This window comes from Triturus cristatus, chromosome 7 (genome assembly GCF_964204655.1).
Source record: "Triturus cristatus chromosome 7, aTriCri1.1, whole genome shotgun sequence".
Taxonomy (NCBI): Eukaryota; Metazoa; Chordata; class Amphibia; order Caudata; family Salamandridae; genus Triturus; species Triturus cristatus.
The window spans coordinates 1523600512-1523623578 of NC_140590.1; the positions used below are offsets into that span (position 1 = coordinate 1523600512).

Sequence of the window (23067 nt, forward strand, 5' to 3'; positions counted from 1 at the left end):
CTCATTTCTGTATTCGGTAATTTACCGAATCGGTAAAATTACCGAATCGGTAATTTTACCGATTCGGTAAATACCGAATACAGTAATGAGATGTAGGGGGACTGTGTGGTGGGTGTGGGGATTCGTTATTTACCACCAACTAATAGTTGGTGGTAAATGACGAATATGTGTGAAAATGCATTTTTGTGCACTGTGAAGTGTGCAATGTGGCAGACATACATGCCCCTAGGGCATGTATGTGCGCCACATGTGCACACATGGCCGAATCAGGGGTGCAACAGGGTGTCAATGTGACACCCTGCCACCCTTGCATGTGCTCCCCCCATTACCGAATCGGTATTTACCGAATCGGTAATGAGGCATACCTTCCCATCAATGGGAAGGTATGCCTCATTACCGAATCGGTAAATACCGATTCAGTAATTACCGACTCACTCCGATTCGGTAACATTTACCGAATTTTTACCTACATACACTTTACCGATTCTTAAATACCGAATCGGTATGATTTGGTATTTTAGAATCGGTAAAGTGTATGCCACCTACATGAGGCCCATGGTACCTAAAATCTCACAGTAGTTTAGCAAAATGTTTTTTTTCCTACTTGCATTTTTTTGTGAACATTTTATTTTGAAAGCAAAGAATCATCACTCTTGCTTTCAAGCTTCTGCAAATATTTGCATGTATTCAGAGAGCATTCTGGGAGCATTATACATAGCCTCATATTACTAAACTTTGAAAACGTGTGTACACATTTATACTGGAACCACCGTTGGTAGTGCAGGCCGAGCTTACAACATTTACATTTAGTGCTCACCCTAATAATAAAGGCTTTGCATTAATGAACCATAAATACAAGCTTGAACAGCATTTAACACATGGACACAAATATTACCTTAACTGCAGACATTGCCCTTTCCCGATTCATAATGTGGTATGGTAAACTGGCAGCCAAAGGGTTTGTGCTGTAGGGGGTTGGGCCTACTTGTCCCAAGGACAAAATACACATGAAAACGTGTTGCCCTTGACCCCAAACAATATGTCCTGGGCGTTGGGCTATAGGAATTCCACATCCCTGTTGGCCCTTCACAGCGCTTTGGCTGGCTTTAACCATCGCAAGACGGCTGGCCAGAAAGATATGCACACTTTAACCAGTGCCATACCAGCCCACCCATCTCGCTGCTGCTGTCACTGAGCAGCGGCACTGCCCCCGTCCTGACGCTCGGCTCGGGACGGGGATAAAAAATAAAATGGTAATTAATTACCATTTTATTTTTCATCTCTGGGGATTTTTAAGTGGGGCGACGCTCCTCCGATCAAACAGAGGAGCCGCCCCATATCTGATGCTATCCGGTGTGTGTTTTTAGCCGTTGCTGAGGGGAGTCACAGTTCCTCAGGAGGTATAAGGGAGAGTTGAGTGTCGGACTTGACACTTGTCTAGCTACTGAGGGCATTATCACTCTCGAGCAGCACACAACCTTCTGGTTTTTTAATGATGACAGAGGGACTTCTTCCGATTAAACCTACCCTTACTCCCCTCTAGCCATCTTTTAACACTGAACTTTACACCACTTTAAAATCAGACCCGCACACACCCATACGGCTAGATCATTCAAAAGATCTCCATAGGGCATTGCAGCACCGCCCCATGATGAAGCATGACCTTGTTCGAAGTGTGTGAGGGCATCAAGAAAAGAACACACTGTCCCCTGCTATTGTTTTAAAAAAACAACACTCATCTCTCTCTCCCTTATTCCTCCTTAGGAACGTTGACTTCCCTCAGCAACTATACTATTTTTCAGGAGCACGAGTCACTGGGCCTAGATCCAGCTCCTTGTCTCCCCTCCTCCATTTCTAGTATGTTTTGAGCCGCCATTGCACATCTTCAAGATGAAACAGAAAACGTGGCTTTACAACCTTTAAAGGTTTCTCCCATCTAGACTTGCAGGGTATTAGTGCCAGGAACCCCTGAACTGGGTTATTATTTTTGGGCTCTAAAAGAGACTTTTCATTCAACTATTCATTCATTTATGATCATTGCAATCCCAGGTATAATATTGTCCCTTGCACACTGGTCATAATTTGTGGTATGATTGAGGCATTCTTTGAATGATGGTACCCTTCATCGATATAATACTGGCGTATAATTCTGACGCAGGCCTAATGGTGGCAGTTCAAAGCATATTTCGGACAGCTATGTGATGATGGTACCAACTTGTGGTGTAAATCCTGGATCTGCAATTGTAGTGGTGATTCTTGGAATATCATGCACATTAACGTCATTAAGGTCAGGGTCGTAGCTTAGTCAGTAAAATTGGCGGGTGTGAGCTTCAGATTTTCCGACAATCAGGTTGGCATATAATGTTTAAATACATTATAGAACAAGCAGAGTACATGAGAGGGGCCTATGGAGCAGTGGAAAGGGAGAAGCTTGCAAATGAGTACGAGTACTAATAGAGAAAACACAATGGGCCACATGTAGCAAAATAGCATTTTGTGATTACCAAATAGAGATTTTTACCGAATCGCTATTTGGTAATCACAAAATGCTATGTACGTAAGGAATCACCAAAGATTTTGCGATTCCTTAACACGTTGACCGCGGTGCAAATTCCGCCGCGGTGCAGGCAAGTTAATCAGTAGGCGGGGTATGGACAGCCCCCCGGCCGTCCTCCGCACACGCCCACCATCACGAGGGACGGCCGAGGGCCGTCCGCATCACCGAAGGGGTTAATATCACCTAATAACGATTCGGTAAATAGGGAATCGCTATTAGGCAATATTACTCCATTCGTTCCTATGGGCCAAAAGGCTAATAGGTGCAAATGGTCTTGCATTACCTAATTTACCTAATTTGTGATTACCTAATTGGTAATCGCAAATTAGTGAATGCAAAGCCAAGGTTCTCCAGGGGGCCTAAGGTCTGCCTGAAGCACTCCCAATTTTTTTTACTGTACACATGTAAAGCGGACACATGCCCAAGGGGCATGTGTGCGTTAAATGGCACTTTGAAAAATGCTGTTTTGTGCATTTTTCAAAGTTTGCATATCGTTACCATCGACTTGAAGTCAATGGTAAATGCATTTTCCTAAATGCACAGTTTGCATTTGAAAAATGCTTCATACACGTAATTACAAATCGCAAACTGGGGTTCCCTATTTACATTTGCAATTTTAGGTAATCGCAAAAAAATGGAATTTCCTAAATTTGTGACTGCAAAGCCTTTCATACAATATTTTGTCAAATAACCAATATTTCTGAGGACTTTGAAAACACAGAGGGAGAGAATGCTGATATTTTTTTCTGTGTATATGTAAAAAATTACTGGTGAAATCCGACTGCCATCTCACACTACCCAACTGAAAGCACCTGTACCCAACTATTTATCAGAAGATGCATTTATGGGGGGGTGGGGATGTAACACCTCAAACACCCCCTCCTGAAGCTACGCCCCTGATTAAGGTGTCCAACCTGGTTATGATACCAGCCCTGGCAAAGCAGGGATTATTGTTGCAGATGCTGCCATCCCTGGATGGAAATGGTGGTACTTCGGTAGACAGGGCAGGACAGAAACAATCCATGTGTAGCATTAGTTTATGTGAGTACTTGACAGGAATATAAACTGATTTTCTACACAAAAAATGTATTACTAATAATGAAAATCTGATATTCCAGGACAAAATAGTGCTTTTCAAGAAAATACTTCTTTGAACAAAATTAAAAACTTGTATTGAATTGCATAATGAGCATTTTTTTCATAACCTGACAAAGTTGCTGTTTGGTACCAGTATAACTAAGTTTCCAAATGAGAAAGACAAAATTCCGAAGCAGTAGCCCAACAAGCAAACTATATCTCGCCCTGTGGGTTAACTACTTTCAAGACTTGTATGATACGATATGCCCGACAGAAATATATAGGACCAGAACTTAACTATCACAGATGAGATTGATCTTGTGGAGACATCTGAGCTTCGGGATGTAAAATCTGCTATAGGTTCCATCGTACCGGGGAAAGCCCCTGCACCGGATGGAACTCCAGGTGACATTGTTTAAAACATTTAATGGGCCAATTACACCTTATTTTTTAGCAAAGTCATAGAAAAGAGAGTGCAAATCCCAAATTCATAGAAAAGCGCTGTGGTGCTACCCATCCACAAGAAAGGGGATCGTAGCCTTCATCGAACCATAGACCGATAAGCTTGATTGACTCTATCGAGAAGGTCTTCTGTTGGATTGTCCTAGAGAAAATACGCCTATGTATTGAAGGAAGAAGGGGAAATACTATCGCCCTCTCAAGAAGGCTTCAGGGATGAAATCAGCACTGTCATTCAGGTTTTCCTCCTTTTGTACTGGAAAACAGGGATAATCGACAAGAGTCACTTTTATGTGGCCTTCTTCGACCCGAAGTCTGCTTTCGACTTGGTCCCCCGGCAAAAGCTTTGGCAATTGCGACAACAGATGGGAATGCCACCTAATATATGATCAATTATCGTACAGGTTCATGAGGGCAATTACGCCAGATTTCGCTGGTGGGAACAGAGTCAGCTTACAGACCCAATACCTGTATTGAAGTGAGTCCGGCTGGGATGCCTTCTTGCCCCCAACCTGTTCTCTCTTTATTTGAAAGCGGTAGTGCATTTTCTCTCCAGTGTACCCGCTGATGACCTGTACCTGGCCAAAATGGAGGTATCTACTTTATTATTTGCTGATGACACCTTGATTGTGTGCCAGACACCAAAAAGCCTTCAAACCCTTCTATCTCATTTTGAGGAGTTTTCTTCGGTACAAGGTCTTGAGGTCAATGCAACTAAGACAAAGTTTCTGTCGATAAACAAGCATAAATCATTTAGAGGGAAAATTTACATGGGTGGAGAGGAACTTCAGTGGATGCACTTGAGTATCTGGGTATCAAACTAGCAGGTCATGTCATGGGAACACCATATAGACAACGCAACCCTCAAACACAAACAGATAACAGGTACCATCCCAAAGGAGCACCATGCCTCATTTTGCAAACCCATAGCATCCCCACTGCAGATCTATGATTCTAAAGCTGAGGCTGCAGTGTTGTATGGCACAGAACTATGGGGGTTTTGTAACCTCTCTGATATGACCAAATCTGAACGAACATAAAGTCATTAGAACCCTGGTCTCTCTTCCCCCGAGCAAACTCTCATATCAGCTCGATATTGACATGGGCAGACAGTTAATTGCCGACAAAGCGAGTCTCCGACCAATCATGTTTTGGCGGAGACTAAGAACAACTCCCGAATTAGCAAACTATGCAGAGGCCTTCCAAGATCTAATCAGGCTAGACAGGTTCCATAAAATCGAGTGGTGTAAGAACATTAGTAGGATGCTGTCATCCTTAGGCCTCTAGAGGTTCTGGGAGTCCATAGACTCCAAGCTGATTTCCTCCAAAGAACAAATCAAGAAATTATACTGGCACTGGGTGGCTCAAAAAGATGCTGAAAGCAGTAAGAGAGGGACTCTTTCTGTGGATTTTGTACGGATCAAATCAAGTTCTCTATACGAACAATACCTGGACATTATAACTAATCCTGTCGATAGGAAACTATATATTTAATTCACGTTAGGCTCTTTATCACAGAAGAATTCCACTACCAAATGGACATCCCAAATAGGGTTACTATTCATTTGTCCAAGCTGTAACAGTCATAAAGAAAATGTAGCTCATGTTTTGTTTGTCTGCACGGCATACTCCTGCCCGAGACAGACCTGGATTAGGCCTGTCTGTCTACTACTAGGTGTAAGGAACTACGTAACGGCATTAAGAATCTTAAAATCCGATCATAGACCCATATATGAATGAGCTGTTGTGAAGATCTTGTGCGGGATGTAGTCTTTTAGATGTAAGGCACTGATATCGTACATAGCAGCTGTTTAAGTGACTCGCCCTGTACTTTATGTTCTGCACCTACCTAGCTTTATAGTCTGTTCTCCATCTAGCACTTTTTGCCGTGTCGAAAGTGATCTATACACGTTACACTTTACAAGAATTATGTTAAGCTATGCTGCTTGTTGAAGCTTATTCCACCTGGGTACTGTCTGGTGTCAATAATGAATATCTCTGTTGGGTTTTTAACATGAGAATGCTTTCTGAAATTGCACACCTGCATTTTATGAATAATGATTTGATGCGCTATTATTTGGAGAATGTCATTATCAGCTAAGCTGTCTAAACTGGCATGAACCCTGTGGTTTTAACTTACTTTAGATACTCTGCTCTTGATGTTCCTTTGTGCGATACTCAGCTAAGCTACTATTACCAGAAATGTCTGAAATTATATGAACTTTGGGCTTCTGCTTGCTTCAGATACTGTCTTTAATGTTATATCCTTGATGTTGTTTTTATAGAACCGTTTAATCCGAAATAAACAAAATTTGACTGACTGATAACTAAATTCCTAAAAATAACCTAGCAAATAGTATGTAATTTCATGTACAGAATATTTTAAATGGGAGCACGAAAAATGTAAGTGTAACTACAAAGGGTAATCAGATAAGAAGAGTAGTGGAAGGAGCTGTTTGTATGTTTGTCAATGGCAGTGAAGGGTCGGACTGGCCGCAGCAGGCACCGGGCATTTCCCCAGTAGGCCAGGGGCTAGTTTTATGCCTGTGAGGGCCAGTTTTGTCACAGGGGGGCGGTTATGCCGCAGTGCTGCAATATCGGCCCCCTGTAGCAAAAGTGGGAGCGGTATTTCTTGCTAGCGCCCAACACCCCTCTGGGCCGGTCGAGGAGAAATCTGCCAGGGCTGGTTGCTGTTCCCAGTTCGGTCCTGTCTAGAATGACACAACTGAGCTTGCATGGAGATCAGCGTGACATACTGCAGTAGAGTGCGAAGCCCCACTTTGTTGTGAAGCTTTTCATTCATACAGTCTATCCACTGTAATGCATTATTCAATACATCCATGTATACATTTCGATATCTGACATTAGGTCTTCCCAGTCATAGGGAGATTTTGTTCTAGTTCACCTACCAACCTCAAAACCTATGCAATGCATTTTTCAGGGAATAGCATAGGTCTTGGCCTCCAAGTCGCAATTGATTCAATTCCTGTGTTTTTTTTCTAGCAGATAACATGTCCTGGAATGATCAGTGGTGTGGGACACAATCAACTTTTCTCTCCCTTAACTAATCTACGATTCTCTCCATTAACTCTGATGTCAGTTTATTTTAGTCAGACACCTGCTGGGAGACTATGAGTCCCAATCAAATTCCAGATGGCAACTTTTTCAGTTCTTCTTTTTTCTTTATTTTTCTCTGAAAAAGCATCCAAAGATTTACAGCACAAAACAGCCAACACATTTCGTCCAAACACTGGGCTTCTTTAGGGCTGTAAATCAATGAAACAAACAATACATAACTAAAAATATTGATCGAAAAGTCATACATAAAACATAAATTGTCATCACAATAAGACAATCAGTGTATACATATACTCATCTTAGACAATGTGTCAGTCTACACCCAGACAGACATCAACCATATTGGCTGTAAATCTTTGGGTGCTTTTTCATGGAAAAATAAATAAAAATTAAGAACTGAAAAAGTTGCCTTCTGCAATTTGATTGGGACTCATAATCTGTGTGGTGCATCAAAAGTTTAGTTTAGAGTATAACTGATCAGATGGTTGCATCGATGGACAGCGAGGGGTGAATGCACACATTTCTTCAATCAACTGTGAATATTTTGAAACACATTGGGGACAAGGACGAGGTCCAGTTCTCATGACTTGCTGCCCCATGTCCTTGTAGGATTACCTGCTGGAAGTTCGTTTTCTTCAGGGGGTGGCGGTCATTTGCTTTGCTTCCAGTTCTGGACCACCGGGCATTTCCTGGAGATACCCAACAGGAAAAATATACATCTGAAGGACTGCCCTAATAGGACAGCTCTTTAAAGTGCACTAACCAATGGCCCAGTGCAGCATGGTCCACCAGTCAAAGGTTTTCTATGGTGAAACCTGGCATATCTCTAACTTCCTAAAGAAGCACAAAACAGGAGTTTGGGGGTCCCACCAATTTACGAAGCTTTTCTGCTCCACCAACCTCAAATCTGGACTCAAAGAGGGTAATTTACACCTTGGAGGGCAGGCCAACAGGAAAGTGGAGGCTATGTCACCCTGGCAAAGGCCTGTCTGTCTTACCGTGGGATCCTTGAATGCCTGGCTAGAGTAGTTGCTGCTCTTAAGGCAGAAGAGCATGCCAAGCTGTGACACGTTGTTTTGGCCACTTTCTGCAAACTCTTTTGTTTTTCAAAAATTAACTCCCACAGCGGGGATCTATTTTTGAAAACAAATCAATGGCCCAGAAAAACATGGAGTGTTTTTTCATGTTCTGGACATTGTTTGAGTTTCTAGTCTCTGGGAAATACTCTCCATGCCTGACCAGGTGACCCAGGGCAAGAAAATCTAGTGATGGTGGGCCTGCTCTAAAAGGTGCAAAGCCTCAAACTGGCTGTAGAGCAAACTGTCTTGCAGATCAAGTGTCTGAAACGCTGTGCCAGCTGAGGTTCTGGCGGTAGAAACTTCTCATTTCCACCACCTCTAAACGGGCGGGCAAGTGTGCTGCCAATTTATGGCATGATTGACTGGCCAGTATGTTTTTTGTTTGTTTTAAAGACAAGCCCCCAAGGTGGGGGGTTGTTATTCAATCACAGAAAATTCTGACCGAATGGGAGTTTTCTCCTAGGATGTAGGGGCCAATGGTAATTTTGCCTGTGAGGCACCTGGCAGGTGTTAAGTAGGTAAAAACAAAAGTTACCCCCCTAAAAGGGGGCAGGCTTTTGTGAGGCATCTGGCCTGCTGTGAAGGCATTTCTGACCATAGAGGTGAGTGACCCTCTGCTGTGGGTAACAAGGTGGTTGTGCCACCACTAGATGAGGCGGAGAAAGGAAGAGGTGGACTGACAGGGCAGGGATGCCCCCTTACCACTCACCTCTAAACGTGACCCTGAACATTTCAGAACACGGTTAAAGTTTATACCTTGAGTCTTACGTACATCTCTTTAGCGAAGCGGTTGTACTCATTATGCAAAGGGGCTGAAGTCGAGCATACAGGTATGAAATTACTTAGGGATTGATTTAATTTTTCAGATAGTGAAAGGGTTCCAGGATGTTTCAGCAAGGTTTCAGAATCCAGACTCGTGATAGGCTGGAGAGAAAACAGGAATATGCACTTCCTCTATTAACAAAACATGTCTATCTTGAGATATTAAGATTGGGTTGAGTTTGGGAATTTTCCTCAGAAAGGAAAATACTTATTTTCTTAAATTCATTATACAGTGGCTTTAGTTCAATTAACTAAATTCAGACATGACTGTTTAGTTTTTGCACAGTTAATTTGCTAAGCAGAGGATTTAAAAAAAGTTAGTCCTAAGATTGATGTTCCCAGAAATCAGATATTAAGATTGAAATTAAGAACCCTTCAGACATGTTACCTTGTGTACACTGTCAGTGATCTCAACTGCATGCAAGAAGTGTTAAAATGAAAACATATTTAACATAATCGTAAGGCAGAATTAAGGCCCATTCTTTGGTCGTAGCTCATAGAATTATTCTCCTGATCTTAGATTTTCTGTTGTGGTACTGATTTGTTAGAAAACTCAAAATATGGAGGTGGTGGCCTATGCTGTCAGCATGCACTTTCCAACAGAGCAGTCAGATATAAGGAAAAGGCAAGCCGGTATGATTAACAGGCTAACAGCCCATCACACAACATCACCTGGTACCATCTTGCTTAAATGTTTACCATCCCAGAAGCCATTTACTCAGCGATTTCCGTAACAGCCGAAGGGAAGTTGACTAAAACCAGTACCACTAATAAATTAACATGCAAGTAATGAATGGTTGACAAGGAAATGGATCCAGCACGTGGGTTTATCATCACAACTTTACATGTCGATTAAAGAGTCAACCTATAGACAAATATGGGGTCGTGAGAAGAAAGCGAGGGCGACCCCTTTATTCCTTAAAGGATAGTTGTTATTCTGACAACTGGGAGTTGACTTTTAATCCCTCCATGTCTCCGGGGTGCAGCTACTCAAGAATTCCAGGGGGCCGCAGCTCCACTTGTGAACAGGGAGCACCGGATGTCGATGTGCTAAAAATCATCGTATTCCCAGTCGCTCTGGAGTGGTCTTCATGTTGAGGTGTCATCAATTACACTTTAACACAGAGCTGAACACTTAGTTCGCTCATAAGTTAACCCTGGCTGTATGTCAATAAGATTAATAAACCTGAAACAGTTTTTTCTCCAACCAAAAACTGTGTGGTCTACTTTTGTGATGCATATATTATCAACAATGATGGGGGTTGCAAGAATGAGCAAGGCTAGGTGTGGACGCGCTAGAACTGAGGGACTCCGCAACAGGAGATCAGCGCACATCCTGGGATTTGAATTATCTTATCTGCGTGGACATCTTATAAGGTGGTGGCTGCATTAGGTGAGCCGTCCGGAGGAGCAGCAATGACAGTGTGAGGAAACCAGCCTCTTGGGAAGCAGCACAGAGAGTCGTTTTCTCTGGGCATTATAGGGTACAGCACCAGAACATTTACGCGGAGCAGCGGCAACTTGGTGGACTTAGTGAGTGTTGTCAGCAGGAAGCCCTATGATTTCCCGAGGGGCCCCACATGAGAGCAAGACAAGGAACTGAGATGGCATTTGGTGTAAACTCCAGAAAGGGCAGAAGTGGAAACAATAGATTCAGCATGCTGGGACAGGAAGATGGACATCAATGGAGAGTGCTAACACGTGACACCCACCCAACCTGGGAATCAAGTGGAATTGAGACTGTGATTCTCAGAAACCGCCGATTGAGAATTAAAGGAGCTTACTTGGGCCTTAGATTAGCAGCTACGTGCACGTTGCAAGTGAGTGGGATGAAAAGAATAGATGATAACAACTTCAGGTCAAGAAAGCACGAGGAACACATGGTGTGGAGCACTTGCCTCTACTCTATCTGCCCACACACACACCAATGACATCAGCCAAAGCACTCCAATCAATCAATCCGGTGGCTTATAAAGCGCAACTACTCGCTCATTATGGTCTCAACCGGGGGGTGGGGGGTGGGACTGCTGGTCCATCTAAGGCGCTGTGGTTCAGTCGAAGAGCCAGGTCTGAGGTCCTTCCTGAATTGAGGCAGTGACTGTGATTGCCTGAGGTGGAGAGGGAGGGTGTTCCAGGTCTTTGCTGCGAGGTAGGAGAAGGATCTTCCTCCAGTCGTGGTCTTGCGAATACGTGGGACGGTGGCCAGGGCCAGTTGGGCGGAGCAGAGGGCTCTGGTGGATGCATGGAATGCAGGCGGTGGTTAAGGTAGGCAAGTCCCGCGTCGTGTAGAGCTTTGTAGGCGTCAGTGAGGAGCTTGAAGGTGATCCTTTTGTTGACTGGGTGCCAGTGGAGGTCTCTCAGGCAGCCGTTGATGTGGCTGTGGCGGGGGATGTTGAGGATGAGTCTAGCGGAGGTGTTTTGAATGTTCTGCAGTTTCTTGAGGAGTTTTGGGGTGTTGCCGGCATACAGTGAGTTGCCGTAGTCGATTCTGCTGCTGAGTGCATTGGTGACCATCTTTCTGGAATCGATGGGGATCCACTTGAAGATATTTTGGAGCAGGTGTAGCGTATGGAAGCAGGATGATGAGAGGGTGTGGATCTGGTGACACATGGTGAGCGAGGAGTCGAGGATGATGCTTAGGTTCCGGCCGGGGCTTTTGGGGTGGGGGGTTGTGGAGGGGGGAGGGTTCCAAGTGCTGTGAGCCACCAGAAGTTATCCCAGGCGGATGAGGTGGAGCCCATGATGAGGACTTCGGTCTTCTCTGAGTGGAACTTGAGGCAGTTTGTTATATCCTCATATTGTTTATGTATGTTACTCAGCCTAGCTTCCTCCTAGCTACTCAGCCAGAGTGTGAGATGGTATCGGAATGTTGGTGTGACTGTGATGAATGGAATGCCTGGGTGCCTGTGTGGATGAGTGGTGATAGTTGGAGATGGGCTGAGCAGCAGGGAGGATGCTCCTGGTGGGGCAGGAGTGAAGGCTGGCAACTGGAATATGGACTGATGTACATACTTACATGGAGCCAATAAAGAGAACAACAAAACTCTACCTGGCTACCTGTGTCAACCTGTCATAGGGCACAACACAGTTGTTCTTCATCCAGGTGGCAACAGCCTTTATCCCGTCATGAAATTTGTTCTCGGCGACTGTAGGTTCGTTGTTGAGGGAGAGAATCACCTGTGTGCTGAGACGATGTTGAGTCCGTGGTTCCTGATGATGGCTGAGAGATGTTGAAGGGGCTTGGGGAGGAGCCCTGAGGCACTCCGCAGCTGATCTCTGCGGCTTCAGAGTGGAATAGTGGTTGTCTGACTCTGTGTTCAGCCAGTGAGTAAGGAGCGGATCCATTCCAGGGCTTTATCATGGATGCCTGCGTCGTGGAGTCTTGTGCATAGGGTGCAGTGAGAAACGATACCAAAGGCGGCCGAGAGGTCCAGGGGATAAGGGCTGCAGTTTCACCTCGGGCGAGGAGGGTGCAGACATTGTCTGTGGCAGCGACGGGGGCGGTCACCATTATGTGGTTGCTTTGGGAGACGGATTGAGAGAGGTCCAGGATGTTGTTTGCTTTGATGAACTCAGAAACTTGAGCGTTGATGGCCTTCTCGATGACCATGGCTTGGAAGGGGAGAAGAGAGATGAGTCTGAAATTCTTGGGTTCCGACTAGTCAACAGAGAGTCTCTTCAGCAAAGGGCTAATCTCTGCATGTTTCCAGTCTTCCAGGAAGGTGGCAGAGTTGATTGTGTGACATCGTTTGCGTGCGATGGTGGTGCCAGCTCTGTTGAAGATGTGGTCCGGGCAGGGATCCGAGGGTGCTCCAGAGTGGATGCTCTTCATGATCTTGAGGGTGTCATCAGCGGTGAGGGAGTCCAGCTGAGTAGGGTCTGCTTGGGTCCGGTGTCACTGGGTGTGGGGTGGGGTAGGAAGGTTTGGGTATCGAGGCTGTTGAAACTGTCGAATAGCTCCTTAATCTTGCGGTGGAAAAAGGTTGTTTCAGAGGTCTTAGGAGAGTGGGTCATCTGCTGTCTCTGGCGAATTCTTTGACCACAGCAAAAAGTTCTTTACTATTGAGTGTGTTGGCATTGATCCTTTCTAGTAGCTAAAAGTTCTTTACTATCGAGTGTGTTGGCATTGATCCTTTCTAGTATGGCCGCTTTCATTGTTGTTCTAATGAGGTGGTGTTGTGTGGTGACAGTGAACTTGAAGACTAAAGTGTCTTGCATCTCCTTCACCTCTTCTTGAGCAGTCTACAGGTGTGTCTGGACTCATGAAGGGCGGGAGGGAACCATTTGGCTTTCTTGGAGTGTCGCTTACTTGGGGCTTTCTTCAGGGGAGCCAGAGTGTCTGCGTAGTTGGAGATCCATCGGTGGAGGTCGCGTGCGAAGGTATTAGCATCCATGGATGTAAGTGGGGGGGTTTTGCTGAAGGAAGTGGCGAGCTGTTCTTCTGGGATCTTGTTCCAACTTCTGCGAGGGTAGCGGTGGGTGTGGTGGTGTACGGTGGATTTGGAGAAGGAGAAGTGGGCACAGTGGTGGTTGGTCCACAGGAGCTCGGTGGTGTGGCTGAAGGTGATGTCGCTGGCAGAGAAGATGGGATCGAGCGTGTGTCCTGCTGAGTGGGTTGGGGAGGTGACCTGTTGTTTGAGTCCGACTGTGGAGAGGTTCTCCAGCAGGGATGAGGTGTTCTTATTGTTGGGGTTGTCCAGGTGAAAGTTGAAGTCACCAAGGAGGATGTAGTCTGTGGAGGCGAGAGCGCGTGGTACGATGAAGTCGATGATGGAACCACTAAAGGGTGAGCGGGGTCTGGGGGGTCGGTAGATGAGGGTGCCGCGGAGGTCGGTGTTTGGGTTGGTCTGTACCTGGACCTGGAAGAGGAGGTGCTCCATGTTGGTCGAGTGGTCATCCGCATGGGTGGTGAGGCAGAGGGTGTTTCTGTGTACAATGTCGATGCCTTCCCCCGGTTTGTTGATGCAGTTTGTTGATTTGGTCCTTGTGAATGATCTTGTAGCCGTACGGGATGTTGGTGGCAATGACCGGAGTGGAGGTGAGGTTCATCCCGGTTTCTGTGAGGAAGGCAATATCAGGGTCAACAGAGTCGAGCAGGTCACAGGTCTCTATGGTATGTTTGTGGAGGGAACGTGTGTTGAGCAGGATGCAGTTGAGGCGGTCGCGTCTGGTAATTGCCAGTTGTGCAGTGGGTGGGGCTGGTGTGCGGTGGCAGGCGAAGGTGCAGATGCAGTTCCGGCAAGAAAAAGGACCCTGGATGTCACTCAGCGATGCCTGGCGGCAGGCGGTATGACGTGGGTGTGGAGGGTGCTGGTGTTATGGCGGTGGATGGTCCAAGACCCAGGGTCTGTGGTGCTCGGCGTGGTCCAGGCATGGACGGATACAGATGGACTTGCCTTTGGCGCGCCAAAGCGGCGCGGCTACACATTGGTCACCATAGGTAGTGTGAGGGGGAGGGCTGGACAGCTGGGAGGCAGAAAAGCAAGAGGCGGCGCTGAAAGGAGGGTGTGCCGCAGGTAATGAGCAGCAGCACGGACACAGAGAAAACAGGCGCAAAAAGAGGAAAGAGACATGAGAGGATAAAAAAAATGAAGGAGGGATAAAAGTGATCAGAAGGTAGAGGGACAAAGGGCAGAGCAGCGGTAGACTAGAAAAGTTCCCCTCTGGACCACCAGGGATGAGGCACATGTGGGTGCCTGCGGGAGAAGGAGGGCCTCGAACTCAGACCAGAAAGGGTCAGGGGCAGCACCTACTTAGGCAGAGCTGTGTTGGTAGGAGAGTAGTTCACTGACAAGGTAAAAAAGAAACTTCAGTCCAAGAAATGCTCACCAGTTCATCAAATAATAAAGGCGACTGTAGTGACCAGCTGGTCACGAGCTAGTGTTTCTACACTATGTGTTTCCGCCAGCAATTCCTTGAGGTGTGGCTTACACCCATCCATCACAGGTGTCACCGGTCAGGTGACCCTGCTAATAAAAGGGGCCGTGCACACATGCCCTAGACTGGTTACCTATAAAATAATGCAGTGTCCCGTGGCATTATTCATGATGCATGTGGGCCTAGGGCCCGAACCTTTTAAAATAGCGACGAGCTGGACATGCCCCGCCTGTACGCTGGCAGCAGCGTCAGTGTGTAATGGGGGAAGTGTGGCCTGAGTCTAAGGCTCACCCCTGCACCTACTGTAAGCGGCTGAAGCAGGGTGAGAAGAAGGCAGCCCAGTGTAGGAACCGGCGCCACCCGATGAGGCCCTTGCAGCCGCCCACATTGCTGACACCCCTGCAGCCGCAGTAGTCACCCGCCCTGGAGGGAAGGACTTGCCACAGGAGGAGGCAACCAGCACTGCCGATGAGCTGAATGCTCACTGTGGTGTGGAAGTGGGTAGGATGCGGTTGAAGACTGTGTGACATTGAACCGTACATCACTGTGACATAAGCAGGAGGGGGTGCCCTGAATGACTGTGAAGCTCTTCAGACCACCCTGTAAGAGTGCCAACAGGAACAGTGCCAACATTGTGAATGCGCTTCAGGACCCTCAAGGCACAGAAGGGCCAGTGCACTTCCATAGTCAGACTTTCGGAGGCGCCCGCATGCTGCTCTGCCTTCTGCCTTGAGCCCCAGTGAAGTGGGAAACCTTCATGACATTGCGCGACATGACGGAGCCCCGTGTCGGCATCCGCAGCCCTGCATGTGTACCCCAGAGAGGAAGGAAGGGAAAAGTAGCGTTGCTGTGGCGAGAGCCAAGTGCACCCCATGAGGCATCCCGGCTGCCAACGATGTCTGTTCAGGGAGGCCGGTCTGCCTCCTGAACTACTGTCACGGTGCCCTGGGAAGTGACGCACCGATGTGCGCAGTAGCTGCTGACTGCAGAACTGACCCCTGAGCGGTTGGAAGGCGCCGACCCGACCGGGTGAAGGCTCAGGACAACAAAGGTTGTGTCCAAATATTCTGGGGAGGGGAATGGTTAAGGATAAGCCTCAGACAAGGCTTTCTCCCATTGAAAATCAATGGACTCATTTATGGCACAAGAGGGACTGGTCCAGGGCAACAACAAACAATGCTTTTTTATAGGCCATATGTTTGTGGGGAGGTCCCTATGGTAAATTCCATGGTTCAGCAGAATCGATTGAAACCACTCAGGAAACACTTCAGGTGATGGAAGCTACTCTAGCAACCTGGGATGCAACAAATCTTAAAAAATACTTAATCAGCTATTCCTCTCCTTTTATCCCCTGATTTGAAAACACAGGCTTCCAAGCTAGCTTAGACAAAGTACCTTCCATGAAGAGACAGCAGATGCATGGAACTAGGTTTTGTATTACAGAAAGGAAACATAAATTCACTGGAGCAAATCAAACAAAATGTTGGTCTAATAGAGCTAGAAGGATTTAGATATCTACTGGGCCATGTACACAACAGCATGAAAGGTCAACTCTAGACCCATCACATCATTTGAAAAATTGCTAGTCCTCACATTCAGGAAAACAATTAATATCTAAACTCTACACAATAGTTCGCACAGCGGAGATACATCCCAAATGGAGTTTGCAAGTGGCATTGGAGAAGGAGTTTGGGTCCACCTTATGATAAACAATGGGCTGCCCTTAGGTACTCTTCCCAGAAAGGAGTAATTAATACCAATCGTAGGGAAGATAACTTGAAAATACTTTATAGATAGCACTACACTCCAATGTGAATAAGCACCGTCCGAAGATATGCTGGAGAGAATGCGGTGTTAAGGGAGAACTAACCCACATCCTATGGCGTATCCACAAACTGAAAAGAATGAGAGGAATCCGTACTAAGCGCCATAGAATATATCACTGGTATTGCAGCTCCCCTCAGGGGACTGAGGACAATGCTAGCCTGGATGGGCAACTGAGAGGGACACAAAGAGTCCTATGGCTACTAGTCACAGCTAAAAAGATGGGGCAGAGCTGATCACCCCGTTGAACTGGAATGGTACTGTAGGCTTTGGCTAGACCTGGGATTGGAAAAAACAGTGCCTTTGGTAAAGCAGGCAGAAGAGGGAATTCAGTACCCAGGGGAGTGTGCTGCTAGATTTCTTCGGCTGAATCACCAGACATTTTAAATGTTGAAGAACACTGAGGGCAATTCAGATCCTTTCATAGGACATCCTTTAAGATGATCAGGAAACTATTTGAAATTGTTGATCATGAGTTAAGTGGCTACGTTAGGCTTCCCTTTTTTCAGCAGGGTTACTGAAGGAAAATCATACATAATATCGCGAGAACTCAGGAAGGGAGAGAAAAAGCAAAGGAAATTGTGAATTCATTTGTTGATCTATTGTTTAAAAGAAAATACAAATGATTGAAACATATTAAGAATCACATTAAAATTCAAATTAAGAATTAAGAATCTCCATGAGTAATGACATCAATATATATGTGCTCTTCATTAGAAAAGGAGTTTATACAGTTTGAAAATATTCTCTAAATATACACCCAAATTATTAGCCGGGGAAAAGAAGTGCATAATAGAAATGTAACTTGCGATGGTATCAAGTCAATTTATAGAGCATGATGTACAATAAATGAAAGAAAACTGTACTTATTAGGCAAAATATATGTACTATTTGGCTACTCATGGACAAAGGGTTAATGACTTTTATGCACTTCAATATATTAACACTGTATTTGTGACCTAATGTAAAGGTGAAAACCAAGGGTCTTCTCGGGAGGCCCACAGAGCCTCTTATCTCTACATGCAATTATTTAATTTGCTTCATTATTACACATTCTGAACGAGTCTATAATGAGAAAAACGTATTGCTAGTCTTCTGAAAGATAATATAACAAGGAAGCAGTGGTGGCACAATGGCGCCTACCTGACCTACAGCAGAAAGCACGGACCTTCTCTATGGGTTTGTAGAATGGAAGTTCAAGTACTGTGTCCGAAGCACATCTGTGCTGCTGGCAGTATATCAATTACGGCTGGCATGACTCGTGGGGAGGGGGTTCACGTGCAGGGATTAATTTAATAATAAACAAACTTACCTTCCCGGTGGCCGGGTCCCACATCGTTTCTGCTCCTCTCCTGCTGAAACAGGAAGCAGGCAGCCAGGCTCCCACCCCTAAGCCAATCACAACACTTTCAGCGTTGTGATTGGTCGGGACGCTGCCCAGCCAGGGGCTAATGGCCCGGCCACGTTCTCCGTGTAGGCTGCATTTCAGCCTACATGGAGAAGGGCAGAGTTTGCATGACTGGTTTGGTCGACCCCAATGGGCCGACCAAACCAGTCATGCGCACTCCGGAGGGAGCACTCCACTCCTCCCCTGCCAGCCCTGCTCGCAGAGCAGACCCGCCCACCCGCAACCAAACCATTCTCTTCTGCTTTCTTGCAGTTATTACCATTTTATGTTTCTGCTTCTTGCACTGCGAAAAAGCAGTGGGGCGACACTCCTCCGCCTTAGTGGAGGAGCCACCCCTGCAGAAGATACTCTGTGAAAAGTCAGGCATTCACTGATGCAAATGCCTTTTCTACTGCTGGTCAGATATGGAGAGGTGTACAGCAATGGACATAAGAGGGAAGGAAATACAGTGCACAGCAGGCCCTGTACAGTGTGAAGTGTCCATGCAGCTTTATGCCTCTATATGGTTATGGAACTCCTTTCTGACTTGCAATATTTTCATAATGTAAAGCTGGGGTAGTTTAGTTCATAGATAATAATTGGAGAGGATGCACCAAGTAGAGGGCTACCCCAGAACATCCAATGAGAGCAGGGACCTGTAGAAAAGGCTTGTGGTATTTGCAGCTAAATAACAACAACAATGCGACTTTCTTTCCCAAAGACAATAATAGTGGGCTGGCTAAAACCTCCTCTAGGGCATAGCAAACGTGGCATTTAAATGGTCAGTGTCACTGACAGACTGACAAGTAAGCATTTGGAGGAGACAGCAGACTGGTAGACTCATAAGCGCTCAACACAGGCCTACGCCATTTGCTTTAACTGTCTGCATAAGATGTCTTGTAGGTTAATCAAACAGAATGATCTAGTTACCTATTCCGGAACTTCCCTTTGTCACAAGAGCATTGGGATCCACAGGTTTTTTTGCATTTGTTTGCGAGAACAGCAAATCTTCTTGTATTTCACTGGATGTAAAAACTGTCAGAGGCTCCTCTATTTCCAATCTACTCATCCTTTTAGTTTTCTTAACTTGTGAAACGTCTTTGATGTTCTCCTCCATCAAAACAACCTTCTGTTGGCCCTCGTCATCACCAGCTACAGTTTGGCAAACCTAAAATTTACAAAAAGCGAATTATGAAAAACATGGTCATTAACTTCCTCAAACTTAAGAGATAAAACATTGCAACTTGTTTCCATGTTCTAAGCCTTGTCTCATACCATTCCGGAGTGAAGGGACAAGATGCCCTTTTGGTATTCTGCCTAGGTGAGTTAAACTGGCCAGACAGCTTGGCTGCTCAAATGGAACCCTGTGCGTCAGATACTCTTTTCAGACTTTTGTTGACAAGGTTGCTAGTGACTATATATAGGGCAAAGTTAATCTTCAATGGTTAAGCTATTTTGTGATCAAAGCACTGCATGAGACTTCAATGAATTTAAACTATTGGTATTACTATTATTATGATTATTATCATCAATATTAATAATACTTGGGAAGTGTCTTTAAGGAACAAGACAGCAGATGCTTTGTTATCCTGTTTCATTCTCCAGACATGACCACATTACTATAGACTCATAGCAATACTTTACACTCATGGCATTAGTATAGAGCCATGAGAATTGCTCTGACGGACTAAAGTTGAAGAATAATGGTGTTACCTGGGCCTTCCTTGGTGGTAGGTTCTCCAAACTGGAGCTTGGTTGGCACGGCTGGTGAATGGTCATTGGATCACGACTCGGGTGCACTGGACAGGCAGCTACATGTCGTCCCGGGGTGGTGACAAGCAAGTCTGACTTCCGGTCCACTTCACTTCTCGCCTGAAGTATGTGAGGCTCCAATGCCTGCAGGAACACAGAAGAACCCAGTTGATGTGGTACCCAAGGTGATCATCTATTGCAATGTCTGCTTCTGGGTGTGCCCTGCCTCTCGGAGTGCCCCATTGCGACAAAAGTGGGAAGGGTCTAAGTGGCTGCTGGGACAGTAAAACAATCTAGATGGTGGGGGCCTGGGAGAGATTGGACTTGCCCAAGACTCGAACTGTACCAAGAGCCATGTGGTTTGTGGATTGGGGCCCTTCCTCCATTAGGGTGGTGACTGGTGCCCAGCAGCCTGGGGAGGCTGAAGATCAGCGACATACCTGTAATGAATGTGGCACAATCCCCTAGTGTGCAGGGAACTGAACAGTACCCTCCAACCCCAAATCCCAGGCATGGTGGATTATAGGACACTGAGTTCCTCTTTGACAGTGAGATGTATGCACAGCGGTAATATCGGAAGAGACAGGATGGTGAGTGACCAGGCCTTAGCAGGTGATTTGAATGGTTTAAATTCTGGGTTGGGTCATCTTCTAGACACTATCAACAAAGTAAGCCATTCAGGAAGGACGGGATGTACCCATGAACCAGGCTGTTCAACACGCTAAGGGGGCTGACTGCCAGTGTCGTCAAAGTTTTCTCCCCTCCCGATTGACATGGCCCACATGATTACCCACTGAGAGACTTCACACAACGACAGAGAAGGCTTAGAACCATAACTAATCTTGAAGCAATACCAACCCTACTAGTAACCTGATGATGGACTGCTTTGGTAAAACATGGGAAGAGAGACAGAGCCATGAGTCAAAGATAGAGTATAGTCTGTGATGGATGTAGATGAGCTTCCATGTGACAGGAACTGTTGTCTGGGAAATTAAAGGGTGCTATTGGAGGCAAGTGGTCCAAGAACTGAGCGCTGCCTCGGACCTCACTAATGCACCTGGAATAGGCCCTCTAACTAACATGAGGGTATTTGGTGATCCAAGGAGCGAGTAGTGGAAAGGCTGAAAACCTGTGCCTGTTCTGAAGGCCACACAAAGTGGATTGACGGCTAAAAAATGGTTGAAGCACATTGGACAGTGTATTGCAATCTGGTTATTTTTTGTTCCTTACTCCTGGTTTTGTGTGGGATGTCTATTACCTGGTGACGGAACAGCACTTAAACCTGGGAAGTTTATTCTGCTCGGCTGTATTCGCTCATAGTCATACGAACTAAAATACCATGACCAAGGGCAAAGTTGATCTCTTTCCCAGCCAATAGAAGCTGGATAATTTGCTCCCTCTGTCCCAGGGAGCCTCTATCGCAGCAACGTATTAGGTTGGACTGACCTCCTCAATGGAGATGATGTTGTTAGACAAGTATAGTGCTCTAAGTGAAGATTAAGGAGATTGAGTTGTTCGAGGCACTGCGGCACCAGGATCTAAGGAACAAAGCTGCCAGAGTGACTGACGCAGATAGACGAGTATCTGATCTGGAGGCCAAAGTCTGAGAGCTCATGAAGATGGTTGTTTGCCTAGCTTGAACCGCTAAATCCCTTAAATTGTGGGTTGTAAGTAGAGCGGGGAGGTTACATTGCAATAATCGAAGTATTGTAGCTATTCCTGCTTGTTAATTAGAGCTCAATCAATGAGATTTTTAGTAGCTGGCACCACCCGAAAAATCCTCTTCCTGATTTGCGGAGGGGAGCAGGTTTATCAAGCACTAATACAGCACCTTCTCCCAAGTCCCTTTGATGCCTCTGACTGGAAGACTCCCTAATTATAAAGATAGACATACAATGTTGATAGTAGTCCAAATCCGGAAGCAAGTCCTTTGCGAGTACTTTCACATTATTCTCTTCCTTGTTTACACAATGCTGACTCAGCAGCAGAATCCTTCAAAAGTATCAATTAAAACCACCAAGCATCTGACCCAGGCCAAATCAAAACTCAACATAAATTCCAAGGTCGACACCTTTGATGGCCCAGAGACAGAATAGATGGATGTGACTGTCTTACTCGTCAACTTTGGAAAGCCATCTAAAAAATTTACAAATAATGTGTGTATACCATGGCCAGGGAACCTATGGGTGAATGGTATACTGGGCAAATCTCCAATCCACACTGCGAAAGAGTAGCATGCAAGTCGATACTATGGTCTAAGGTTTTGACTGGGTTGCTTAAGTGGAAGATCAAATGTCACTCTCCGCATACCATCTCCTTCCATGTATTTGTGATTCTATGTCAGGCCCAGAGGCGAGGATTGTGCTTTACTCTTTCTGCTTTATTAAACAGCAGCCATATTAGCCATTTTAAAGAAACTTCAAATCCCATGAAACCTTGGGTATAATACAACAACAGTCCATCTAATCAGTAAGTAGATGTCCATTCATAGCCCTATGTTGACTATCTTTCTTTATTGCTCCAGCAGCCGGCAGTTAGGTGATGAATGCCTATGGGCCGCGTTTATCTGGTTTATAATCTTTACGTTTTACTGGCCATTAACCTTTTATATGCAACGCAACCGCGGGAATGCCTTGCTGCTCCTATGCAGTCGCTGAGGGTCTTCGGGGGCTGGTGCCTCTTCGACGCTTGTCGGGCGGTGCAGTCTTCCGACCGCTAGAGGGCACTCGCAGGCATTCTCTGTGAGGCACATCTCGTTTGTGAGTGCAACATCCGCATTTGCTCGGATCGTTTTTTCTGATCTGGAGCAATGCGACCAGCCACGCCCGCCTTCCTTGCCCTGAATCACCTGGAGTCAGACGCCACACAGGGGACTGCGAGACTCCGCTGCACAGGTCGCTTGAAGATGCCCCAGGCAGCGGTCTGTATTGAAGGTGCTCTTATTTCTCAGTAAATGTTTAGCACTCTAATGCCTCTGGCGGAGCACTACTAAGTGATTCAACAGGGACACCGACCCAGGAATTGTTGTTATGCAAATACTTCTCATCTGTCCTATAGAAATAAGTGTGTGTGGTGTCCCTAGAGCTTCCTTACAATGGCCTCTCAGGCTCATCATAAAAAATCCCTGAGAACTCCCCAGCCCAATCAGCCCTGAT

At 45.9% G+C, this 23067-nt stretch overlaps 1 protein-coding gene across 1 annotated transcript in view; it reads right to left on the bottom strand.

The window, feature by feature from the left end:
- Positions 1-23067, bottom strand: part of CTCFL (CCCTC-binding factor like) — a 232565-nt gene that overhangs the window by 159010 nt on the left and 50488 nt on the right. The window contains exons 3-4 of the mRNA XM_085615156.1: positions 19874-20056; positions 19091-19328 (exon numbers count right to left, since the gene is read on the bottom strand). Coding sequence (XP_085471282.1) covers positions 19091-19328; positions 19874-20056 — 421 coding nt within the window. The remainder of the gene's footprint in view (positions 1-19090; positions 19329-19873; positions 20057-23067) is intronic.